Source organism: Nylanderia fulva, unplaced genomic scaffold (genome assembly GCF_048542155.1).
Source record: "Nylanderia fulva isolate GAGA-0341 unplaced genomic scaffold, ASM4854215v1 Scaffold33, whole genome shotgun sequence".
Taxonomy (NCBI): Eukaryota; Metazoa; Arthropoda; class Insecta; order Hymenoptera; family Formicidae; genus Nylanderia; species Nylanderia fulva.
Genome location: NW_028190400.1, coordinates 1,390,560 through 1,415,881, shown reverse-complemented (window position 1 = coordinate 1,415,881; position 25,322 = coordinate 1,390,560). Strand labels below are relative to the sequence as shown.

The following is a 25,322-nucleotide window of genomic DNA, read 5'->3' as shown; positions in this document are numbered from 1 at the left end:
TAACGTCTCTTTTTTAATAAACGTGCTGTCTTTTTTGAAGTTAATTTTTCTATTGCGGCAAAAATAGTTTACACTTGAATGAAGAAATCCTTTCTTTGTGCCAACTATACTGACTAGTTTCTTTTATTGTAATTTATCTTTATTTATCTCATTTTTCTTTATTTATATATTTTTCTTTCTTTTTCTCTCCCCCTCCCTCCTCTCTTTCTCTTTCATTTATTCCTCATTTTCTTTCTAATATTGTTTATTTTATCATCCTTTCAATTTGATTTTTAATGATGAATCTTATTATACCTATAAGATAAATATGTATAATTGTATGTCACTCATAAATTAATACTATTATAAATAAAATTACCAATCTCTGTCTAGTTACTGCTATTATTTGTCTCATTTTCTAGAAATATAGATTGCTCAAAATGTTGGCAATAAACGTAATGCGTTTTCAATGTATATGAAGTATGAGTATCAGGTTGCACTTTAATATATTCTAATCAAATGGCAGCGAGCCACTACACAGTGACCGCAAAATGTTCAATATTCTATGAAAAGTTGGCATGGAGAAATCAAACATCTTATTTATCAAACTTTTTTATAAGTATTCATAAAAATTAGATCACTATATGCATATAAAATTCTTTTGACCCAAAAATTAAATATCAAATATTTGATTTTAATAACCAATTATTGGGGCAATTACTACATAATTCTATCGAGTATTCTTTGTAATGAAATAATTTTATTTGATGATAATACATTGTTTAAAAATTCTTTATGTTTGATAGAGATGCATAATGTGTATTAAAACTTTCAGCATAAGATTTCGCGCAATTAAAACTATTGATTATTAGTAAAGTATTCGAATTAACTATCACTTTTTTGGAACAAACTTGCAGCTTTAACTCATCACCAGAAATCGATTGAAAAGTCTTATCGACAAGATAATTGCACTTATAATAGTAACATTCCATTCGTGCCATAGATTCTCTTTATCCATTTTTTAAATGTCCTCTAATAACCAATTTAAGTCCCTTTACAAACATTAAGAAAATCTTGCAATTATTTGTGCTTGTATATGACCTTATATTAGTATAATTATATATACATGCATGTGAATAGAAGTAAGTTATTTTATTATATAACTAAAATCTTGTTATTTCTTTTAATAAAATGTTTTATACTTAATTATTGTAATAGTTTACAAAAAAACAGATAAATATGTATAAAAACATCGAGTTTCCTAACATGTCAATCAATCTCAAATTTTTTAGCATCAAAGTATCGATCTTTATCTAAATCGTTCTTTTGATCCAACAACTTAATTTCAAAATTGATATTCTTAAAAATATATTAAATATATTTATAATAAACACAGAATGATAAATCTCAGCAATAAGCATTTTTTTATTTCATTTTTTTGGTCAAATGTGTCCATTTTACATAACGAAGTACATGTAAAAAAGAGAGAGATAAGCGAGATGATTTTCATCAAAAAACAAAAGAATTCCATTAATTTGCAAAGGGACAATTTTAATCTCTCCTATTTTATTTTATTTCCGTTTTTATTTAAGTAGAGTTTATGTATAATTTGTTTTTACCATTTATGAAGTGTTTTAGAAGCGTCCCTATGTTTATATATTTTGTTTATTTAATTTTATTTTATTCGATTGATTTTTATTTTTCTATTTTTCTTTTTAATTGTGTTATTTATACGAGAGCTTGTCTGTGTGTCGGTTTAATGTAAAGTTATATGTAAAAATGAACACTGCTGTTCTTTTATTACTTTCAAGTTTATCATATTCTGATCGGTTACAACAAACAGACACTATGATCATTTAGTTTACCATGTACTTTAAATTAACAGATATTGTTTAACACTTTATTATATGTATGATTTTCTGTATCCGATTTTTACTAATATTTTTATGTTTTTTTAACTGAAATGTATAATTTAATTTTTGTAGCCTGAAGAGGACCCAATTCGGGATCGAAACGTTGCGTCTCTTTTAATAAAAAATTTTTTACCTTAGCCAGTGTCGATTAATCAATTTCTTTTTATCTTTATTTTTTATTTGTTTGTATTATATCAGTTTTGCTTTAATATTCTCCAGAAAATACCTTGAAGAACTTGGAAGCACATTAAATGTATGCGTATTTATTATATTTCAAATAAAATAACGTACTTTCCCCAGAGTAACGTCATCATTTTAAGATGAGATTTTTCATTAAACAATTGTAGTATCCTGCAAGCTCGAGACGTTGTATTCATGCAGTAAGAAATGTACAATGACTGCGAATTAAAACCAGTGCAACAATACAAGAAACCAGAAGTCAGCATTAAAATACTAGAAAAAAGAGTGTGTTACGAAATTGTTCCAGTATAACAAAAGATCAGCATGACCCAGATTTACCAATAATGCAACTGTTTTCATTTATAACACGCAGAGCCGAACGTGTTTAATCAATTAACATCTACTGAACCAGCAATCTCTAGATGTTCCAACACATCATTTTTCTCGCTACACTTACAAGAACATGAAGGAACAAGAAAGAATCGTTGTGTATCTAGTTAGTACATACTTTGATGACATAAAAATTTGGGGTCACCTTAAAGCGATAAAACGAGAGGTCTGGAAAATGCAATCAATAAATGATATAGCAGATAAAAATAGCGATCTTGTTATAAGATACAAGATGACCTGAAGTGCTTATGTTTTTAAATCAATCTCTCTGATATGCAAGTGCTTATCCTTGAAATCGAAATGTTTAATGCAAGTTGAAATAAAATCGATGCTAAGTTAAATCATTGTACATATTTTCTAATATAGACTCAATTTTTTCTTTGCAAATATGCTGGAATTATAATAACTTTTAATGTATAAATTATGAAAAAAAACATCAATTATTTATGTGCAAAAATCATATATCAATTTTTATATCTATACGAAAACAAATAAGACAATTTTCTACTTATTAGTCTCTTATCAGTTCGTTTTCTACCTAAATTTGAATTTATTATATATTTTCTTATCAAAAATTAATATAAAAGATTGATTGTAAAAGAAATAAAACTGTCTTATATAACTAATAACAATAAATTATTGCTATTATAATATGGCGTTATTTCTATATAATAATTTTATCAATTTTGTTTCAATTCAAATTTAATTTATATAAAGGTACAAGAGTATCTAATTTTTTAAATGTTAAAAAATGCAAAGATAATTTTTATGTGCTATGAAAAAAATCTGCTTGCTAAAGAAAACAAAAAATGACAAACTTGAAACATTTAAAAGTCTTGGGATATTGATTTGATTAATATTTAAATACTAAATCGAAGTAGCGCATTATAAGCACTTTTTATTATTCGGACAACAAAAAAGAAAAACACTTGCAACGTTATCTGTTTTGTACATTTGTTTATAACATTCCTTAACAAAAAATGTAATTATTTTGTATAAGTATTGAAAGCGCACTATATTTGACATATGTTATTACATGTACCTATATGTAAAGTAAAAACACATAATAAATTTTTTTAGACCAAAAACTTTTTCTTGTGCGTTTTTAATTTATATGCCGATATAACATATGCCAGATATAACGAGCTCTTCATATATATTATATAATTATCAAATAAAAATCTTTAATTTCTATTAGTTAACTAATTTTTTAATCAATTAATGAATAAGATTGTCCTGAGGTTCTTGATTAAATAAAGGGGCACGAAGAAGCGAAGAATTAGAGAAATTAAGTTATTCACGCAGTTATTTCGAGTTGAACCTTTTTCGACTGAAAACGCAGTGTTCAAACACGAAACATACAGAAGCAATGTATTAAATTCACAATAATTCTTCAAGCACAGTTAATGAGTATACGGTGATTTTACATAAAAATACACACCGTCCATGTAAATGTAAATGTGAACGTATTTCACGCTGAAATATCTTGCGCATACTTTATTCGCAAAAATGTATCATTAATGACGAATTGTCCGCGAAGCTAACTATCTCTCCGTGCAATTTTAAACACAATTGAATCGATTATTTTAAAGACAATTGTATATTAAGACCAGTAGAGTGATTTACCAAATTTACAATTAGCTTTATTTGTTATAAATATGAATAAATATTAAAATCAATTTATATAACGACAACTGTTTTAATAATTTTGTTTGAAATCTATTTATTATTATTACTCAACATTCCAATTCTTCCTAAGAGATTGAAAAATAGCAAAGTCTCTAATAATAAATCCAATAGAAATTCCGCTAATATATTAAATTGCAATCTTATTTCGAATTCACTCGAAAACGATTAAGATTGCAATATTCGATTTTATTTATGATTTGTACTTCTGTTATCTCATCTATAAAACTATTAATATATAGAGTAAACTCACTGCATTTTTAATATTAAAATAGTAAATTCACTAACAATACATCTACAAATAAAAAAATTATAGATATTATATATAATACTTTAACTCTTTAACATGATAATTTTCCTCTAAGCTGCTTCTGTTATTCACGTTAATTATTCACAAGCCCAAACTAATTTAATCTATGCAATAATGAAGGACGCGCATAATTATGGTCAGCATTTCTATAAGAAGTTTGTTACTACCAGAGTACATCCAGTTAATCCTATACCCATTATTTCCATTCTCTAAAACTTTCTTTATCTATCTATCTAAAAAGTTATAAAAAATGTTAAAAATTTAATGATAAATTAACTAACTTTTTTATTTAAATTAAGTAATTTTTCTTTGTTAAATGTATATATATAAACAGAATATTTATTGTTCAAAATTAATCAAATATAAAAATTCATATTACAAGTTATCATCGAAAAAATAACATTGGAAAATTGTTTATTTCATCTATGTTAAATGCACAACAAAATCTTTTATTGAAAACTTACATCTCATTCGTAGTGGCGGCTACCCACTACGGTGGTTAAATACTATATTTTTATATTGTGGTTTTGATATGTCAGATCTCTATCTATGTTTTTAAGTCTTTACATTGTCGTTTCTTTCAGTATTTATCTTTTCTCGAGATTTTGAAATCGCATAGGAGCTATTTTAATAAGCAATTTATATAGCAGTTGTTTACACGCCAAGCTTTACACATCCATATTTATGAAAAAAAATTTCTCAATTAACAACTCATATCATTAAAATTTTGTTGATTAATATTATTAACACATAAAAAATAAAATTTGTACATTTTTTCCCATATACATATAACACATAAATATAAGAATGTCAAATATTTAACTTGGTAATAATTGTTAGAAATATAACAACTTTTTCAATGTATATTATTCTTAATTATTATTACTATATTATTTATCTATAAAGATTAGCATAAATATAATTTATTATCGTAAAAATTTAATGTCTTGATAAAAGAAGTTGTCCTTGTCTATCTTTTATTTAAAGAAATTAATTATTATTAAATAATTTTTTTATGATATTGATAAAAAAATTACAAAACGCAAATAATGTTTCTTATACATTAATAAGTAACTTGTTACGTAGAACGATTTTTTAAATGTTTTTTTATGTTCGACATTTTGACACTGCTTTGTGCATCAAAGCTTGTAAACTTTGTCTTATATAAGCTTTCCTTTGACCATTTTTCCTCTATTTTTCTTATGCTTCTACAATCTTATACTAAAATTTATACTATCGATAATATAATTTATAATATAATTTCTGTACTTTTATTTTTATAGAATAAAAATTTTTTATACTATTATTGTAAAAACTTTCAAATATTTATAAAAAGCAAAAATTACAATATTAAAGCCAGTATAGAACTTAAATTATATTGAATAAATATTAATAAAATATTTAATTATAGTTAAATATTACTTACCAAATGATTAATAGCCAGATGTATTAATTACACGCATCAATCACATTTATCTCATAAGTGCGATATTAATTCAACTTACACGATTAATTATGTACATCATTTACTAGCATATATAAATAACATAATTAAATACATAGTCTATTAATCTATATTAGTTATTAATTTTACATAGTTTAGTTAGTGCGTATAATGCAATTACTGTTGTAATGAAGAACATATGTAAATTGAATATCATGAGTTATGATTATAATATCATAATGCAAACGTTAACGTATGTGTCGCATTAACTGTCTACACAGTCTCGTCTTATAAGACTTTATTAATTAAAACATCAAGCATGTTACCCATAAAGTATAGTGTCTCATATAATGTCGCATATTTCGTATCGTGGACACACAATAACCCGCGTCAATATTTTGTAAAAATAAGTATGTAAAAATGTAAATTTAGATTGTAGTATAGCATAATTTTCTAAAGTAAAACAATTCAAACATCAATTATGTTTTTTTTAAGTGTGAATATATATATATTATATATATATATATATATATATATATATATATATATATATCTTATTAACACCTACATTATTAAATTACATATTACAATTATTTTTGTGATTAATATAATATATTTTTATACAGTTTTCTAGTAGGAAAGATTTTATTATATGTATACACATAAAATTAAAATCAATTAAAATATTGTTAAATTTTTTAGTACTTCTACTACAAAATAATTACTTTATTAACTTTTCCGTTATTAATAAAATATTGCTATTTGTAATGCGTATATATTTTAATATATTTAGTTTCAAAGAATATAATATATATAAAATAATTTATTTTTAATATATATTTAATAATTAATTTATGCAACATTTATAATTATCTATGATATGTTTATCTATTTATCGTTTTATTTGATCTATTATCAGATTATTGAATTAATAGCGGAGTTTAGACACAAACTGTCGGCGTGATAAATTCATTAGTAGATATGCAGCTAATTATCCTCTAAAAAATATTCAAAATTACACTTTATCGGTTTATCTCCCACATATCTAATAAGAATGCATTTATTGAAATGCGTTTAAAAATTAACATAAAAATTTATTATAATTTTTATTTGAATATTTATTTTAACTTGCATTTTAAATTAAGGACGCGTATAATTATTAAAATGATTTCTTTTTTAATTCACAAATTTACACACTTTTAATAATACGTTAAATATAATGTGTATCGTCGAGTGTCGTCTTTTATATTATCTTATTAGCAATTAACTGTAAATCGCACATGCGAACTTCAAGATTACACGAATATTCAGGAAGAACCATGTTTTCGGCACGAAGACCGCGCGCGTACTGAAAATCCCAGCAACCACCCCCATCGACCCTCGCTGTCCGCCCCCGTTCCAATACAGGCAACGATGTATACGTAATGCGTGTAAAACGCATGGGCTGCATATTCGAACAGAGCAAGAGCAAGTATGCAATTATAACAATACCGCAAAATCCAGTATGTCTCACAAAAATATTTTTGTTTATAGATTTGTTCAGTTATCAATTCTTTCCCGATTTAAATGGCAGAAAATATCGCCTTTACTGATATTTAACAAATAAATCAAAATATGAATACATTAATAATTGTATAAAATTATCGTCAACTATTTTAATAATTAAAACTTTAACTGTAACTTGAACCGCGCTTTCCTAATAACTATACTTCAGTTTTTTATTTGCATACAATTAAATAATAATTTTATATTATATAATGATTATTTATATTATATGATGAATAATAAATTTATATTATATAATTATTATATATTAGTCCTTATATAATTAGGTTTAAATCATATGCAATATTTTTTAATTATATTTTTAATGAATTTGAATAGAAAAAAGTTAGAGACAGAAGCTATTTTCTTAAATTTGTTCAATTAATTGTTCAATAAACTCATACTTCGAAAACTTATATTAAAATTAAATGTGCTAATGCGAGTTTAATTGTCGTTCATAATTGTAACTATTATATTCGCGAACAGAAATTTGAAAATATGTATACAATTATTATATTATTTTCTACATCTACATTATCGTTCAAAAGTTTAGCGCATCCAATTTTTATATTTAAATTTATATTTTTTTAGATACAATTATTTTATCTAATATGTCGATATTTATTTACTAACATACATTATTTGGATAATATTTAAAAATAAACAGCAAAAAGATACATGCATTTACGTTAGTAAATAAAATTGCTTAACTTTTTCTTTTTCACAAAAAAAAAATCCTTTCTTCGACGTATTATATAATAATAATTTTGAGATTCTGGTAATTAATTTGGACATTCAGGTAATTAATTTTGGGATAGTTTTTCCGATATTGACAATATCAAAGCTCTTATAAACCTCTTATAAAATTTTTCCAAAAGTTTTCTTTAAAAGTGGGACACTTCTTATGTACAGTTCTTACATATCATATTTTTTAAATATTTGTAATTTTATATATATATATATATATATATATATATATTGTTATTTTAATTTTAAATTTGATTAAAATAATACATGTATATAATAATATACGTTTATAAATGTCGGTATTTTTAATAAAATTTTAAATAAAATATTAAATATATATATTAATTTATAAAAAAAATATAATTATATCTTCTAAAAAGGATAGGATATTTCAAATTTTTGAACAGTAATATATATAGAGCTATCAATATATATATATAGTTATATCGACAAACTGACATTTCTCAATTTCAATAAGACGGCAAATATATTTTATGATGATTGGTCCTCAACGATAGTTCTCAATCGAATTATTGCACAAGTAGTTGGATAGTTGGAAATCAATACTAAAATCCTGCTTAAAACTTCGTAAAATCCGATTACTACAGTGATTGTTATATATTTTTCTATAAATAAATTGCATTAGTGTCTATCCCCTTTTCTCTCTTTTTTAATAAGAATTTTATCACATCACGCATGTCTTGGAATCATTTTTTCAACTCATTTAAACTGTATAATTGTTTTTAATCTTATTTCTTTAATTTCATCATTTTTATACCGTCATCAATAATTTTTTGCATTACTAAAGAAATAATCTAATAAAAATCTAATCAAAAAAGTTGTTATTTCACCGTTCTCTTGTAATAATTCAAATTAGAAATTATCTTTTAATAATATATAAAAATTATATTATATATAATTATATTACATTATAAATAATATTGAAGTTTATAAATCCATTGCCCTCGTCTTTAAATTTATATAAATATAAATATTTTGCCCAAATTTCCAGATCTATTTGCTCAACCTTTTTAATTTAATTTAAATTAAGATGCAGCCATGATGTCTCGTTATGATTTAAGGAAAGTAATTTCAAGCATCTCTAAAAGTTATCGATTGACAAACAGAAACGCAAAGAGTATTAAAAGTTTTATAATGTCTTATATACATATAAAACTAATTAATTTTCTAATTGATCTTATTCAGTAATATGGAATCGATAATTTGTTTTTACAAGAGCAATTTGTTTGTACTGCAGATTAGAATCTCGATCAAGAACAATCGTTATTTTTAATCTATTCCTAACTTATTGTTAGTTATAAATAATTATATAATCACAAAAATCTTTATATTATCATGATAGTATTGATCCTCAAAATATAACAATCAAATAAACGATGAACTTTTACAAAGAACATAAAAGGCTCATAAATAATGCGATTGCATGCTCTATTATTAATAAAAGATTAAAAAGAATTAGCAATTTAGTAACCAATTAATAGTCGATTATCCGTATCAAAAAAACCCTTTTTTCGTTTCCTAAAATTTCGATTTAATATCACAAAACTATTAAATAATCTCACAGTTTAAAAGACAATTCTATTGCGAAATAATCACATTTATTTACCTCACTTACCTCTTTGTCGGCTTATTTATCCGGATATTACTAAAGCTTGGCTCTTCTTTATGATGTTCGGCGAAAAAAAAGGAAATCGTGCAGACGGATATAATCAAGATAAAATTTCCTTGCAAAATTTTTTTTAATCAATCAAAAAAACAAATATAAAATAAAGATAATTAAAAATAATCATTAATAAATTCGACATACAAAAAAGAAAGATAAAGAAATAAAATCTTTTTCAAAATATTAAAAATTTTGTAAATTATTAGAAGTAATATATGGAATATGGCAGATATTAAAATAATCTAATCTCATAGATACATAAAAAATAAAATATCTCTATCTCATATTATGATTACTTTATTAGATAAAAAATTATTCTATGTATAAAAATAAAAAGTTCAGACATAATTTATAAGACTTAATGTACAAAATTTTACAAAATGACAGTAATATTAGAGAAAAAATATTACAAATTAAAAATTTGCATAGAAATTTTCAATTCTCTCTCTTAAATGGACTAAACATGTGTGATCTAAACATGATCTAAACATGATCTTACACACATATATAATATACATTTTGAGTGAAACATTTATCTTTTAATATAATTCAAATAATTTATATACCTTAATAAAATGTGATTTATCTTTAATTATAATTCTGAAAAATATAATAATTATATAATATATTTAAAAATTGACTTAAGAATAATGATCCATATATGTCACTGTCATATATTGTAATATGTTGATCTTTATTATGCATTTTATATTTTGAAAACCTGACGATGGACACATAATATTTTTATTTATATTTTTTTAATATTGCAGAACTTTCTACATTATACTTGATAAATACAACTTTCTAAAAACGACGTACTTTATATAATATCACGAATCTAAATGTATATTTCCATTATCGGTTTCGTCCATAATATTTTCAAAAGCAAAATTAGAATATTCTATTTGATTGCATATCTTTAAAAACTTCCTTTCTTCTTTCTGTATTCTTTGATTAATTGGAATATACAATTCACTGATATCGCCAAATTCATCATCAGGATCATCTAACTTCTGTTTTTCATTCTCAACATATTTTTCCTTGTATGTCAGAGAATTATTTTCGTCAATTTTATACTCTGGATAATTTTCTGCATTTTCTTGGTTAATAGATTCCGTAGGTTGCCAATTTCTTACACTAAATTGAAAGATTCGTTTATTACATATATTGTCTATTATATTCGTCATATTTAAATCATTATCTTCATTTTCGCTCGTGAAATCATTGGGAGAAAGTTCATTAAATATCCTATCAATCGTATTATTCAATTTTGAATCTATCTTGTCTATCTCCAGAACTTTTTTGAATTGTGGCCCGCGTTTTATTTGTTTTATGTCCCCTGCAACATTTTCAGACACATTCTTTGTTTTCAATTTATTTACTTTACTCAAAGTATTTTCCTGTTTTGATCTTTTCGGTGTTATTGCCATATTCTCAAAGGACTCTTCTAACGACATAGAACGATTTTTGGATATAAAATCTTCAATCTTTCTATTATTTTTGCTTTCTAATGTTTTCTTTTTTGCTTTCTTTTGTCTAGATTTTGCAATATCTGTTACTCCAATATTATCTTCTTCTGTATTTGTTGTAATTTTCTTTTTGCGAGAGTTTATAGTTCGTTTCTTCGTTTTTACATTTCTAGTACTTTCAAATGCTTCAACCAATTCTGGGTAACATTTTAAAACCAAGTCTTGTGGCTCAATAGTTGTTAGTAAACTGTCTACATCATTATCGTCATTTGGCTGTATTTGCTCTTTGTACTCTTCTAACATTTCTAATGCACTATGTTCCTTCTTCCAAATAATTTCATAACTGGCTATAGATCTGATATTACGTATCTTTTTTATTTGATCAGGAATAAATAAGTTTGACATAGACAAACGTTCATCAAGTGTAAAATCTGGCAGATGTAAAAGTTGCCATCGAGTAGTTAGTGTGAATATTTTTTCAAATGTATATTGTGGTTCCCAACATAGATATTTCTCCATAAAATCCTATAATAGAAAAAGATTATATATATTTCATTAATATAATATTTAACAAAAAGACTATTTTATAACATATAATATATATATATGTAACAATATATTTACAATAAATGCATTGACTTGAGGTTGCTTCCATTCTATATCCAATTTAGTTGGAACCAAATCTTTCTTAGTAAGATATTCTTCTATTAACTCTTGATTAGGGAAATTTTCATCATGAAGTGCCTTTTTCCTCAATGATATTTCATTTAACATCAGTGCTCTCCTTTCTCTATATACATTACAAAGCACTATATAATTAGTTATTAAGTACAATCTCAAATATATGATGCAGTAATTACCTGAAGTCATCATTGCATTTTTCAACAGTACCACAATCAGCACAACCTGATTTTTTATGTTTTTGTAATTTTCCTCGATGACCACATACTGTACATAAATCAGAATTTAATAAATCTGATTCAATTCTATCTAAACTTGTGTCAGTTCTCCAATCTTGAATTCTGAAAAGAGGAAAAAACTTAGTCACAATAAATAATTTTGATAAATTTGATTTTTATATATATATATATATATATATATATATATATATAATTTTTTAAATGAATTTAATATTCATACCTTTGTAAAACATTTTTATCATCTACAGTCTTGAAGAATTTTAAAGCAGCTTCTTTTCCAACACCATTCACTCCCTCATTATAGTCACAGCCGCACAATAAAGCCAATGCTATCATTTTATTTCGTCCTATGTTCAATGTTTTTTCTATCTTTTCCATATTGTAAACATCTACAGAACCAGCTGTAGCTCCACGATTTCCTTGAGTACTTGTACAAAAATTTCTGTATACTACTTTTGCACCATATAAAAAGCAATCACTGTCTTGACTTATGCATCCATCTACAAGCTAAAAACATATTTCTTCTTTATAACTAATCAGTAATTTGTTTATCAAAGAAAATTAAGTCATAAAAGTACCCCATCCTCATTTAAATATGCACACATAGCTTCTGCTTCACCATGGCTCTGTACGCAAGCAATACCCATGAATTTTAACATTTGTTTACATTCATTTAAAACTCGATTAAACTGCGTCCTCCCTCCTTTCTTAGCAGTTTTCTTTCTTTCCTGAAATCCATTACGAGCATCATTTCTTCGTGCAATAGTTTTATATTTCAGAGTGGGAGCCTTTCCTTCCAATATAAACACTGGAAATATTCCTTGCATTAGGAGGAACACTGTACGAAAGTATAGATTCCTGCGATACAATTGGAATCAATAAATTACATCTCATCGGTGTAACATAAATGTACATGCGAAAATGCAAGTACTGTGCACTAATTAATTAATATTATGTGCTCTATATCTAAGAAATTATATGAATATGAATTTACCTGAGATACATCCTAGGTTGTACCGCATTGTCGACGATCGTTTGACTGTCAACGATCCATCCGCTTAAATCAATCGCAATCGTCTTTCCCTGCAGCTCGTACAGCGGTTTTCTCTCGCACAAAGGCGATAAAATATTCCATAAATCCTTCACACCCATTTTGCATCAAGAATTTTGAATTGAATCTGTCAACGTACGATGATACAACTCCAGGAAGAAAACTTACAACGTCGCCATCTCTTGTAGATAATATAGTGATCATGTTACATTTTTACTTACAGTGGATAAAAAAGTCGCATGAAGCAATCAAAATAAAAGTGCATGGTGCATGGCCTAATAAAGTAAACAAATTTATAATTATTATATGTGTGATAGCAGAGAGATAATTCAGCAGTTTTTCATAACGGAGCAGTTTTGTCTAAAGTAATTTACATTTATCAAAATATTGAATTTCGTAATGACATTCAGAGTTTATTATAATAACATTCAGAATTCATTTATTGCGTTTTAAAGAGTTTTGTATTTTTTTGTTAGCTATAATAATATATATTTTTTTATTTGTAGCACAAATCTCGTCATTTACGATCAGTTGAATCAAAATGGGAAGAAAGCTTAATAAAGATTTGTAAAATAGAATACTTTTGTTTTAGCCAAGCAATATCTTTAACCTAACTTGAGAAACAGACTAAGAGATTTTATATAATTGATTTCACATGAAAGAAATCAATATTGACAATAAAATGGTCAATAAAAACATCAATGGCAGTCCTCCGCTACCAGCAGATAAACTACCAGAATGTTGGAATCAAGAAGAGAGAATGAGTGCGTTATTCTCACCATTTCGCAGTAAATCAGCCAATCCACAAGATTGGATTTCTAAATACAAATTCTGGCATAATTTGATATACGAATGGCTAGCACATACTATGCAATGCAGTTTTTCTGTTATTGATTTAAATGAAGCTTTTAAAAGAAGAGGTTGTACACCTCTTTGTCTGGTTACCGTCATTGAAGAACTTGTCAGGTATTAGAGTCTATTAAATATAATATATAGTAAATTAATTAAATATTTTAACTAGTTATTGTTGGTATGATTTGATTTACTAATCATTAATCAATTATTAGTTAATAAATGTCATTATTATAATAAAGATAATTATTATGTTGTTTCTATTATTTATAATAGATATATTATCTAATTTAATGCACTCTTTAATCATATCTTAACATACATATATATTTTTTACATAACATATATATATATTTTTTTAATTTTCCAGAAATAATGAAATAATGCACGAGACAGATTTTTTACAAGAACCATGTGAAACATGGACAGCATGGTCAATTGATATATTTGTAAAAAAACCAATTAGCTGGTCTTTCTCCAAAGTAAAGAATTATATAGTAGGCCAGAATGCAAATAACACAGAAGTGAGATACATACACTTGCGAATTGTTCGTGAATTGGGTGATATTATTCTTTCCATTGCTGACATTAAAAAAGATAATGTTTTATTCACGATTTCTGAAATAGTGAGATATTGTGAGAGCAAAACTAAGAAACAAATTTCAGAGAATACAGTGAGATTAGTGTTGAGTGGTTAAGACGTAGAAAAAAAGTTGCTTTTAGAAAAAATTTTAATTCAAATAGTGAATTACTTGTTAAAATTTCTACACAAACAGTAAATGAAATTACAGAAATAGAAGAAGGCACTTATAAACTGCTGAAGCAAGAAAATGAGCTGGTCAAAGAGATAGAACTTATGGAGCAAGAGAAACTCAATATTATCAATGAAGCAAAATCATATTTGGCAAAAGAATTGCGCCAGACGGCAAAAACATGCTTAAGAAGAAAAGTGGAATTAGAAAAGACAATAGAAAAGCGTGCTCAAGCTCTTGCAAACCTACGCACTCTAATCAGCAATATTGGAAATGCACATTCAAATTCTGCTGTATTGTCTGCTTACAAGACTGGATCTGATGTATTGAAAAAAATTGGACAAAAGGGTTTAACGGAATATGATGTTAGAGATGTTATGGATGACATTAACGAAGTAAGCAATTATTATGTATTACTTAGTAAATGGTTATAATAAGAGTAACACTTTATCATGTATTTAATATCTATTATTTGTTGACTAGATTCTAGAAGAAAAAAAAGAAATAGACTCAGTTTTATCTGAGACATTAAATCTCACAGACTCGGATACCGAGTTGGAAAAAGAATTAGCAGAATTATTGGATGAAGACAATGTAAATATTCCTAATACAGTTTCTGAATCAAATCCAGAAATTACAAAATTGGAACAACGTTTGCAAGATTTACGCATGGAAGGTAAATATAGATTTTATTATTATGTTTTATATAAACTAATAAGGTAATATTTATAATATAGGTTTAGTTTCACCTGACAAAAACATAACTGTACCAGCTGTACCATCCCATAAGGAAAGGGCATTAAAGAAACCTCAATATTTCTAAGATGCAACAATAGAGCATAATAATATAATTGTATAATAACTTCATCTCTTGTCTCTTAAATATTTCATTGCATGTACGAAAAATAATTTATATATATGAATACATGTATATTATGTATAAAGGAAATAAAAAAGAAAATGATTTTGAATGTTTCTTAAAATTTTGTGACTTAATACTTTGAAGTTAAAACTAAAAATATATAGAGCAACTGAATTTATACGAATTTCTCTGTATTTTTTACATACATTATCTTTTACTCACGTTATTTATATTGTTATTTATAAAATAATATTATTAAAATTGTAATATGAAAATTGCAATCAATTAATGATAAAATTTATAAATACTATTAAATTTCAAGATTTATTATTGAAATTAATTTTAATATTGATTACATAAAAAAAAATTATTTTTCAAGTTTTTAATTATTTTATTGGACAAAATCGCAATTTTACACGATCACACACAATCTCATGTAATATAGAATATATCAATACATAACAAAATTAATTTAATGATCATGCATAATAATCTCAATAGTACCATTTATAAATTTGGAAAAGTATATAATATTTAAGTCTTACTTGTGCATAATGAATATGACTGATTATGTTCTACATTAGCAATTACATTTTGTATCCAATCAACGTGACTGGATATTTGTGTGTATAAGGAATACAAATTATTGTCACAACGAGCACTTCCATCTTGTAGTATCGTACCTAGGGAAACGCTAACAATACCTCTGAGATACCACAAACCATTGGTTTTAAAGACCAATCCACCACCACTGTCACCATTACAAACAGAAGAACCTGAAATATATATACTGCTTATGATATTTATGACTTATGTGTGACTAGAAAGTTATCCCTACTTATTATATTATTTGTTTTACCTTTACGAGATAATCATTCTTATAGGCTAAAAAATATATAGGTCTCTTCTTTTTGGCTGAACTGGCTGGACTAGTTCAGAGTTTTTATCTCTTTCCCTCCAATGGAAAGTAAAAAAGATAAACTCTGAACTAATGTAAGCCAGTTCAGCCAAAAAGAACAGAAAGAGATTTTCCTTCTTGTTTTATATAATTAAAAATCTTAAATAATTATTTATATATAATTATTTAAGATTTTTAATTATATAAAACAATATAATCAATATATTCTTGTCAACTTTACTAAAAAAACTATTCACTAATATATTGACTAATATATTATATAATTATTCTTGATTACTAACCATTTGTGTAGCCTGCACAAAACTTATCAGTAGTGAGATATTGTTGCGTATTAGCCTCTTGGCTTGCAGATTTGCATTGATTGAATGGAATGTATGGTACTTTCAAAGATTGTAAGATTGCACTGGAATCACCAATTTCGGTTCTACCAAACCCTGCTACCTTTCCCTCTGCGCCTGCTTCCAATACAGTTCTATCGCTGAGAAGATCTATGCATACAGGAACTAACGTAGCCGATAATACGAATGGTTCAACAAGTTCTAATATCGCAATATCCCTGATATAATTTCCTAAAAGTCCTAGATAATTACAAATAATGTAAATATGTTTCACCTGCAAGAAAAGGAATACATAAACAATTAATATGTGCAAACTGACATTATTGCGTCAGATAATTGTTACATATGAATTTGCAAACCTGATTCTTTTTAACGATGACTGGATCATGATAGGGTGACTCGTAATCGCGGAAGATGTTTCCTGTTGCTATGTAAATCTTCCTGGGATCAACCACTCGCCTAGTGTTTTCATGATATATACAATGAGCTGCTGTTATCAAGAGATTTTCTTGAATGATGGATGCTCCACAGAAAAATTTCTTTTTCGTGCCTTGTACATCAAGGTACAGTGAAGCGTGCCACGGAAATTCCGTGATATTAGGTGTAACACCGCCTATAATCAGCGGTGTAACATTGGCAGGCGGTATACCGCATACTATAACAAATATTTTAATTGAAGAAGTCGTTCTAGCATGATAAGATAAAAGAGCGCATTAAGCATAATTTATTTTAATTTTTATAATTTTATAATTATTTATAATCGCATATAATATCTAAAGGAGATAATTCACAATAACTATAATTCTATTGCATATTATTGTGATTGCATGAAATCTTGCAATTAGTAGGATGGGAAAAGAGATTGGAATTAATATTGTATTTATAAAAGTTTTAAATAAATTTATTAAATATACTTTGCACTTAAAATTTAGTATTATTTTATGCATATATATAAATTTGTGCATCAGTACAAAAATGAAACCTATTTTAATAATACTTAAAGCTTTGGTTCATTAGGGAACAATTACAAATTATAACTTAAATACAAATTATAGTACATAGGAAGACACTAATGTGAATTATCTCAACGTGAATGATGACATAACAATAATGTGATTATGCTAACTATAAAAATAAAATTATTGAAAAATTATTATTTATAATCTATCACTTTTCTCTATAATTTCAAGACCATTTCCAAGGGTTTTCTGTTGCTAAATCATTACTTTGCTTTGGTATCCTAATATCTATGTTTGGATAATTTGGATCATTAACATTCGTATATATAATAATTCTATCATTCAAAATTTCAATAAATGTTGCATTATTTCTATCTAAAGTCGTATTTAACAAAAGTTTAGTATTGTTAAGATAAATATTTATTGTGAGCGGACCTGGAACACATCGTATAGGTTCTGGATCCCATTGACCATTCATATTACATCTCACAACATCTCTTTGTCTTGAAAGTAGACTACTTTCATGTCGATAACTATCTCGGCAGGTCACTTTCGCCCTTGTCCTAGGTACAACTGGAGAATCACAAGACACCCACTCATCGTCGTATGTGCATTCAGCATTAGTTGATGCTGAATTCAAAGCTTTGCAACGTATTTCTATCAAAAAATATTTTAAACATTTAATTATAACGCATAATCACACATGTAAGATGTTTGTTACATTAAAATACTTTAGCACTATGAATGTTATATTTATTTCTAAAAATACTTGTTTTCTTCTGTATATATATTTTCTCAAAATACTTATATAATTTACAAATATATAATTATCAATATTATACCTGTGCAAGTTGGTATATTAAGCCATTTTCCTTCAAAACTGCAGCTTACATCAGTAGAACCTTGTATTTTATAACCAGGATTACAAGAGTAAACTAAATGAGATCCTGGTCCTAGATTTACTCCTTCTGGAATATCACAATCCTGTTCTATATTTGAGCATTGCAATCGATGCAACCTCCAGTGACCGTTTTGCAGTTGTGGTGGAGTTTTACAAGTCCTTGTGCCAGATGTCACAGAAGAAGTCTCTACTGGTGATCGTCCCGTTGTTGTTGATGTTAATGGTGGTCGCACCGACGGTAACGGCGACGGCCATCCACTTCCGCTACACAAATTTGAATCCTCATCCGATCCATCAGCACACTCGATTATTCCGTTGCATCGTAGGTCACCGTCAATGCAAGCTCCATAATTGCAACGGAAAACTGTCGGTGGACACCTGCAAAAAAATTATCGATTGTAAAACATCTATTTTCTAATATATGCTAATTGGAATTGTATTTAAATAGAATGATGTATATTCCCGGAAAAAATCTTAAAAACCTGGTATATTTTCAGGGAATTAAGGGTTATTTTATCTTGAAAAATCAGAGAATTCTCATAGAATTTAATGAATAAAATTCAAGGAAAAAAATAGTCATTTTGATAATTATACTCTTATTTAGCATTTAAGAAACATATGTCTAACATATATTTGCAATATTTAAGTTTTTATTAAATATGTTATTTTCTTTATTGACGATCTATTTCAGTATTAATAAGATCTTATGTAAGTTTCATGAAAAATTATTCAATTTTTTAATAGATAATATTGAAATAAATTATATAGTACCCCTTATTATATTTAATAAATAATTTAAATAAATTAATATTCCTTAAGACATTTATATTATAATAAATTATTTTTTGTTTTCTATTTTTATTTTATATTTTTGCATATATTTTTAGCAATTAAAGTTTAGATATAATGATATATCAATTCTTTATTGTCAATTTGTTATTATTGTCCAAATTAATTTTAGAATTAATAAATCAACATTAAAATGCTAGAAAAACTGCATTCTTGAGAACTTTCCAATCGTATGAATAGAAAACATTTAAAAACGTATACAATAAAGGATCTTTTAAAAAGCTACATCTACAAATTTTCTGATTTTATCTTAAATTTTTAAATATCGGAGGATTCTCAAGGAATTCTTTTACCAAATTTGAGTATAAACACCCTGTTGAAAAGGAAACATTAATTAGCTATAAAAAATAAGAAAAAAAAACAGAATTGCTCTCTTACGTCAATGATCTACATCTCGCATCTGTTTCGTCGGAGCCGTCTAAACAATTTCGAGTCCCATCACACACATCGGTACTGTCTATGCATTGTCCGTTGTCGCACGTAAATTGATTCGATCTGCATTGTGCAGGTCTTGCTGTTTGATTATTGTTCCCGCTTGTTCTCGAGCACTGGGGTTGCGTTTCGTCGCTATTGTCGACGCAATCCTGGATGCCGTTGCAGACGGCGTCCCCGTTTATACACGCGCCGTATGTACATCGAAAAGCATAATCGGGACACAGAATCTGCGATCTCATACATTCGGTCCGGGTCTCGTCGGACGAATCCTTACAGTTCGCTTTACCATCGCATAACAATTCGCCGGCTATGCAATCTCCATCGCGACATTGAAATCTCTCTGGTCTGTTTGAAAAATAAATGCAAATATTTATTTTTACATATAATATTTAATTGAACATATTATTATATATCAAATGAGATTTTTTAAATTATTATATAATGTATAAACTCACCCACAGTTATTAGTTTGTGCATATCCGGAATCAATACACACTATGAGAAATTCAGAAAACAATTGTATTAGAATAAGTAATAAATTAAAAGGCCAACTTAACGAGCTAATTAATTAGGTGTTAAATAAATTTTTTATTATACGCCATGAAAATAATATTACAAATGATAAACGTTTCGACTGTACGACAGTCTTTTTCAATACCATTATCTCTTTGCTAACATATCAAAAAATTAAATAATTTGAAAAGACAGAACTTATTATACATGTAAATTATATAGAACTTATTATACATGTAAATTATATAGACTTATAATAATGCGTTTTTTCATATTATAAGTCTATATAATTTACATGTATAATAAGTTCTGTCTTTCCAAATTATTTAATTTTTTGATATGTTAGCAAAGCGATAATGGTATTGAAAAAGACTGTCGTACGGTCGAAACGTTTATCATTTGTAATATTATTTTCATGACGTATAATAAAAAATTTATTTAACACCTAATTAATTAGCTCGTTAAGTTGGCCTTTTAATTTATTACTTATTTTAATTTTACACGAGCCGAAATTTATTTTTCATTATACAATTGTATTAGATTATAAAAATCTGACGTCTTTTATGTATATGTTTGCTACAAGCATTGCGTAGTATAAATTACACATGTATAAATTAAAGTTATATTTTATACAATTATTTTAATTATTATTAGAATTTTTCCAATAATGTATATATATGAAATATCCTATATATTTAATGACCATAAGTCTTTGTGATGAAATCAATCAGTTATAATAACTTTAATTATCTTTGGCTAACGATAAGGAAAATTTTAATAAACATAGTAGAGACAAGTTTGATAAAGATATCCGCGTCACATCCATCGCGTGTATTTTCATTTATCTATCAATATGTGTAAACATATATAGATTCTTCAGGGGGTTCAAGGACACCAAACCGGTTTTTGAAACTGACTGAGATTATGATGATGCTTTACAAATATCTTGAATTAAAATGCAGCAAATATTTAATCATCATGAAAGAAAGTTTAGCATGATTTTATAAAAGTTTAGCAAATTTGTCTCAACAAATGCAAATATGAAGAAATTTTTTCATCTCTTATTCACAAAAAATTCAATTAATTAATTTATCGATTAAAATTAAAATATTTTGAATATAATTTAAAAACCGATATAATTTTGTGGATTATACAAGTAAATTAAATTAAATATAGTTTTGAATATAATATTTAACATTTTCCTAAAACACATATTATCGTTACATTATTTATTAATTAAATACTATGGAATGTTTGAAATCAGAGTTCACTAATGTCATAATCAATATGAATATGAATAATATCAGTCAACGTCATTGAGAAAAACAACTATATATTTTTGTGCGTCCTCACGATTATTATTCAGCGTCATTTTATCAGTAATAATGCTCCAAAAGATTTTTCCATGAATCTAATTTTAATACAATTACATTTCTTTATATATTTTATATTGTTATTATACACTAATAAAGAATTTCGAAAAAAGCTAAAATTATTTCTTTAAAAAATTACAGTTTTGTAATATTTTAACGTCGTAATATGACTTTTACTCACCATAAACAGTCGTTAGTAGCGCAAAAATCCGCTTAATAATCCGCATAATAAAGCACTGCGTGGCGAAAGATCGACAACTGCTCTATCCGCGTCTTCTTATAACTCGACGCTCGATCATTCACTGCGATCATCTACTGGATATCTACTACTTATAAGACTGGGATAACTTGGGAATAACCCAACGATGCAAAACGTGTGCGTCATTTCTGTGTGTGCGTATGGACACGAAGATGCGGGGATGTACAGGGAAAGTACGTGTGTTATTAATACATACATACTTAGCTGAACTGGAAACTCGTGTAAAAGATAAATAAACAAATTGACAAAAAATGCAATAACGGCGCATGTACGCATATTCTCAATTCAGTTCAAGAAAAGTACCATAAAGATAGTACACGTTTATCAGAATATGAATTGAAAAATCATTGATGTTTTTGGATAGAATTGTTTGGAAATTAGAGAAAATGTATAATTATACTTATTACATTCAATTATACAAATTATACTTACAAGAAATTATAGTCTTGAATTAAAAATAATCGATACTTCTCGTATAGTAAATACAAATATTTGCTTCTTCTTGAATATTTTAATGTATTTGGTACAAAGACAAAATAATGTATCTTACATTTACATACTATTGTCCACAGTTTCTTGTTTTTCATTATCTTCCACAAAATCCTCTTCTTTCTTACTAAATGAATAGGAAGAAAGATTTGCTATCCATTTTAATGTCCTACATTGCATTGATTAAGGTAAATAGCAGAAAATATTTTGATAATATAAAAATAAAATAAAAATTTATTACATAATAGTATTATTGATTTAAAAGGATACGTTTGTTCTGAAATCTCGGTATTCACCATATGTTTCAAAATATATTCCTTCTGAAACTTTTCTACTTCTTCATCACATTCTTTCCAGTCCAATGTTTCATGAATACCATCTGTACCATATCTCTTATTATAATTATCATAATGTACCTGTCAATTTACGTTTATTGAATAATTTATTTTAGAAAATTTTATGTTAATTACAACAAACAATTATTAGATATATGTATAATTATTAATAGTTATTATTAAAGATTGATTTATAACTTCTTTATATTACAAAATAAATACAAATAACATAAATAATATAAATTTTACATCTTCAAAGAAAATATTGTACTATTAAAATTTCTTACATAACATAGACATAATCCTAAGCTGGGTGCAATTGGTATCTCCAGTTTATCCATTGTCTTAAATGCTTCGTTAATAACTTCCTCGGATGCAATATTTCTTGCAACCGCTACTGCAACTGCGACCATTTTTCGAATTTGATGTAACATGAAACTTTGTCCTTTAATTTCCAATATCGCAAATTCCATACCATCCGAAATAAATGTTTCTGCACAATGGAATTTCAGTACGTAACGTTGTGCTCGTGGATCTAGTGGTTTTCTGAATAAAACAAAATGTTTGCTTTAATTTTGAATAGTAAAGATAAAAATATATTCCTTTGAATCAATACTACTCACACTTTGGATGTAAAATTATGAAAATTATGTGTGCCTTCCATAAGCTTCAAAATTGAGTTTAATCTATTTAAAGATTCTGGAGATAATCTATAATCAATATATGGCTGTCCAGCAATAGTTGACAACTGTTCGATTCTCTCATCTTCATTAACTTTTTCTCCAACTTTTAATAGCGTTGGATCCTCCAATGCAAATGCAAAAGTAGGAATGATGTATCTATAGGTACGTGCATCACATTGTCTTTTGCTATTAAAACCTTTTGTTACTCGTTTTATACCAAATACTGTGATTACATCAGGTAAAAATTTATTTATTACTGTTTTGTCAAACTTCTCCGCTACAAAAAATATTTAGTATTTAATAGTGTAATATACATTTATTTTAAATAAAAAAATGTTTAACTGTTTTTGATAATATATTCTAAATTTTATTAAGAATAATTACTTAATAATAAATATTATTGTTAAGGGGCTATTAAATTATATAAAAATACATGAATTAAATCAACATGAATTAAAATGATTTAATTAAATAAAAATGTTTAAAAAATCTATAAATATTATATTAATATTATTAAAATATATCTTACGTAGTTTCAGTGAAACAATTTGCCTAATTGCTGATACTCCTTTGTCTGTACGTGCAGCTCTTTGAAAACTGATTGAACTTATACTATTAAAATGTTCTGTAGTTATTAAATCTGCCTTTAATAAGGCAGTAATCAAATCTTCCTCAATAGTTTTCATATCAGGATTTCTTTGCATGCCATAATAATCTTTACCAAGATATCCTAATAACACAGCATAATTTTTTCTCTTTATCCTTTGCACTGTCTCTGTTTCTGTCTTTTGTATTTTGACTTCAGTCTCATTGCCATCGTCTAATATAGATCTTTTCTCTCCACGCTTGGTATTTATATCAGGCTGAGTTATGGAATCCATTGTGATTGACATAGTTCTATGACAAGTGTTTCCTAAACAGAAATATTCATATGAGTATTATACAATATTAAAATAAGCCTCAAAATTACAATAAAAAATAAAATAAACTAAAATAAACTCAGATATATTTCTCAGATTAATTTCAAGTTTTATATGTTGTGTGAATTTTGTTGTGTACTTTATGAAAATAGGGGGTTATAAGAATTATTTTATAAACTAAATTGATTATATATTTTGTACATATGTCTTTATATAATTTTATTTAATATATTTCGTATACCTAATTGATTCTTCAACCAACGAATTGTAGAATTATTTAAGAAGCAATATTTTGTCTTACACAACATTAGCACAATCTCTCAATTTTTTAATTTATAAATATATTGTATATTAAAATAGCTTCAAACTTCTCTCCTCCTTAATTCATTAATTAAGAGAAATTTACGTCATTTATAGTATCACTTTTTCTTTTAGGAAAAGAATACATAAATATTTAAAAACGCACAATATTGTTATGTATCAATATAACACGAGTATAACACGAGGACACGAGATTTCGTTCAATTTATTTCCCTAAATTTTTCCTAAAGCAGCGCTACCACAT

The 25,322-nt window shown here is 26.2% G+C and overlaps 5 protein-coding genes across 10 annotated transcripts in view; 1 reads left to right on the top strand and 4 right to left on the bottom strand.

Moving 5' to 3' along the window:
* LOC114931761 (putative G protein-coupled receptor No18) overlaps nucleotides 1-7,241 on the bottom strand; it is a 47,157-nt gene extending 39,916 nt beyond the window's left edge. Inside the window, exons 1-2 of one of the 2 annotated variants that reach the window (XM_085484941.1) lie at nucleotides 7,202-7,241; nucleotides 5,885-6,355 (exon numbers count right to left, since the gene is read on the bottom strand). The gene's annotated coding sequence lies outside the window, so the exon portion shown is untranslated. Of the gene's footprint in view, nucleotides 1-5,884; nucleotides 6,356-7,182 lie in introns of both variants that reach the window. The other variant, XM_085484942.1, reaches the window with a different exon arrangement.
* Nucleotides 7,242-10,432: 3,191 nt separating this feature from the next.
* On the bottom strand, nucleotides 10,433-13,506 carry Gen (XPG-like endonuclease). Of its 3 annotated transcripts, none has more exons than XM_029322381.2 (6): nucleotides 13,262-13,506; nucleotides 12,846-13,125; nucleotides 12,488-12,774; nucleotides 12,208-12,369; nucleotides 11,972-12,137; nucleotides 10,433-11,872 (listed from the first exon to the last, which is right to left on the bottom strand). In XM_029322381.2, the coding sequence occupies exons 1-6, from the start codon at nucleotides 13,417-13,419 to the stop codon at nucleotides 10,709-10,711; spliced, it is 2,217 nt and encodes a 738-aa protein (XP_029178214.2). In that variant the 5' UTR covers nucleotides 13,420-13,506; the 3' UTR covers nucleotides 10,433-10,708. The 3 variants fall into 3 exon arrangements, with proteins under 3 accessions (XP_029178214.2, XP_085341127.1, XP_085341128.1); XM_085485001.1 differs by having other exon boundaries at nucleotides 12,846-13,075; nucleotides 13,262-13,355; XM_085485002.1 differs by lacking the exon at nucleotides 13,262-13,506 and having other exon boundaries at nucleotides 12,935-13,001.
* A 38-nt stretch (nucleotides 13,507-13,544) lies between these two features.
* On the top strand, nucleotides 13,545-15,905 carry LOC114945999 (charged multivesicular body protein 7). Its single transcript, XM_085485006.1, is given in 6 exon segments — nucleotides 13,545-13,683; nucleotides 13,825-14,284; nucleotides 14,541-14,854; nucleotides 14,857-15,317; nucleotides 15,406-15,598; nucleotides 15,660-15,905. Coding segments are annotated over 5 exon segments (1,365 nt in total). The 5' UTR covers nucleotides 13,545-13,683; nucleotides 13,825-13,973; the 3' UTR covers nucleotides 15,746-15,905.
* On the bottom strand, nucleotides 14,581-22,751 carry LOC114945998 (modular serine protease-like). Of its 3 annotated transcripts, none has more exons than XM_029322382.2 (8): nucleotides 22,253-22,751; nucleotides 20,641-20,680; nucleotides 20,129-20,530; nucleotides 18,843-19,279; nucleotides 18,436-18,657; nucleotides 17,401-17,696; nucleotides 16,985-17,315; nucleotides 14,581-16,560 (listed from the first exon to the last, which is right to left on the bottom strand). In XM_029322382.2, the coding sequence occupies exons 1-8, from the start codon at nucleotides 22,296-22,298 to the stop codon at nucleotides 16,319-16,321; spliced, it is 2,016 nt and encodes a 671-aa protein (XP_029178215.2). In that variant the 5' UTR covers nucleotides 22,299-22,751; the 3' UTR covers nucleotides 14,581-16,318. The 3 variants fall into 3 exon arrangements, with proteins under 3 accessions (XP_029178215.2, XP_085341131.1, XP_085341130.1); XM_085485004.1 differs by having other exon boundaries at nucleotides 16,299-16,574; XM_085485005.1 differs by lacking the exon at nucleotides 20,641-20,680 and having other exon boundaries at nucleotides 22,253-22,307.
* A 70-nt stretch (nucleotides 22,752-22,821) lies between these two features.
* On the bottom strand, nucleotides 22,822-25,321 carry Pus1 (Pseudouridine synthase 1). The gene is made up of 6 exons (XM_029318681.2): nucleotides 24,999-25,321; nucleotides 24,367-24,750; nucleotides 23,778-24,114; nucleotides 23,442-23,700; nucleotides 23,090-23,235; nucleotides 22,822-22,988 (listed from the first exon to the last, which is right to left on the bottom strand). Exons 1-6 carry the CDS (start codon nucleotides 25,063-25,065, stop codon nucleotides 22,883-22,885), a joined length of 1,299 nt encoding a protein of 432 aa, XP_029174514.2. The 5' UTR covers nucleotides 25,066-25,321; the 3' UTR covers nucleotides 22,822-22,882.
* Nucleotide 25,322: the final 1 nt, after the last annotated feature.

Coding starts and splice junctions, on each gene's coding strand:
- Pus1 (XM_029318681.2), bottom strand. CDS start 25,065: ATGTTGTGTAAGACAAAATATTGCTTCTTAAATAATTCTACAATTCGT. Junction 24,115..24,366: donor AATTGTTTCACTGAAACTAC/GTAAGATATATT, acceptor TATTTTTTGTAG/CGGAGAAGTTTGACAAAACA. Junction 22,989..23,089: donor ACCGAGATTTCAGAACAAAC/GTATCCTTTTAA, acceptor AATGCAATGTAG/GACATTAAAATGGATAGCAA.
- LOC114945998 (XM_029322382.2), bottom strand. CDS start 22,298: ATGCGGATTATTAAGCGGATTTTTGCGCTACTAACGACTGTTTATG. Junction 20,681..22,252: donor GCTACTAACGACTGTTTATG/GTGAGTAAAAGT, acceptor AATTTCTCATAG/TGTGTATTGATTCCGGATAT. Junction 20,531..20,640: donor GCACAAACTAATAACTGTGG/GTGAGTTTATAC, acceptor TTTTTCAAACAG/ACCAGAGAGATTTCAATGTC.
- Gen (XM_029322381.2), bottom strand. CDS start 13,419: ATGGGTGTGAAGGATTTATGGAATATTTTATCGCCTTTGTGCGAGAGA. Junction 13,126..13,261: donor CAACCTAGGATGTATCTCAG/GTAAATTCATAT, acceptor ATTGTATCGCAG/GAATCTATACTTTCGTACAG. Junction 11,873..11,971: donor CTCAAGTCAATGCATTTATT/GTAAATATATTG, acceptor TTTCTATTATAG/GATTTTATGGAGAAATATCT.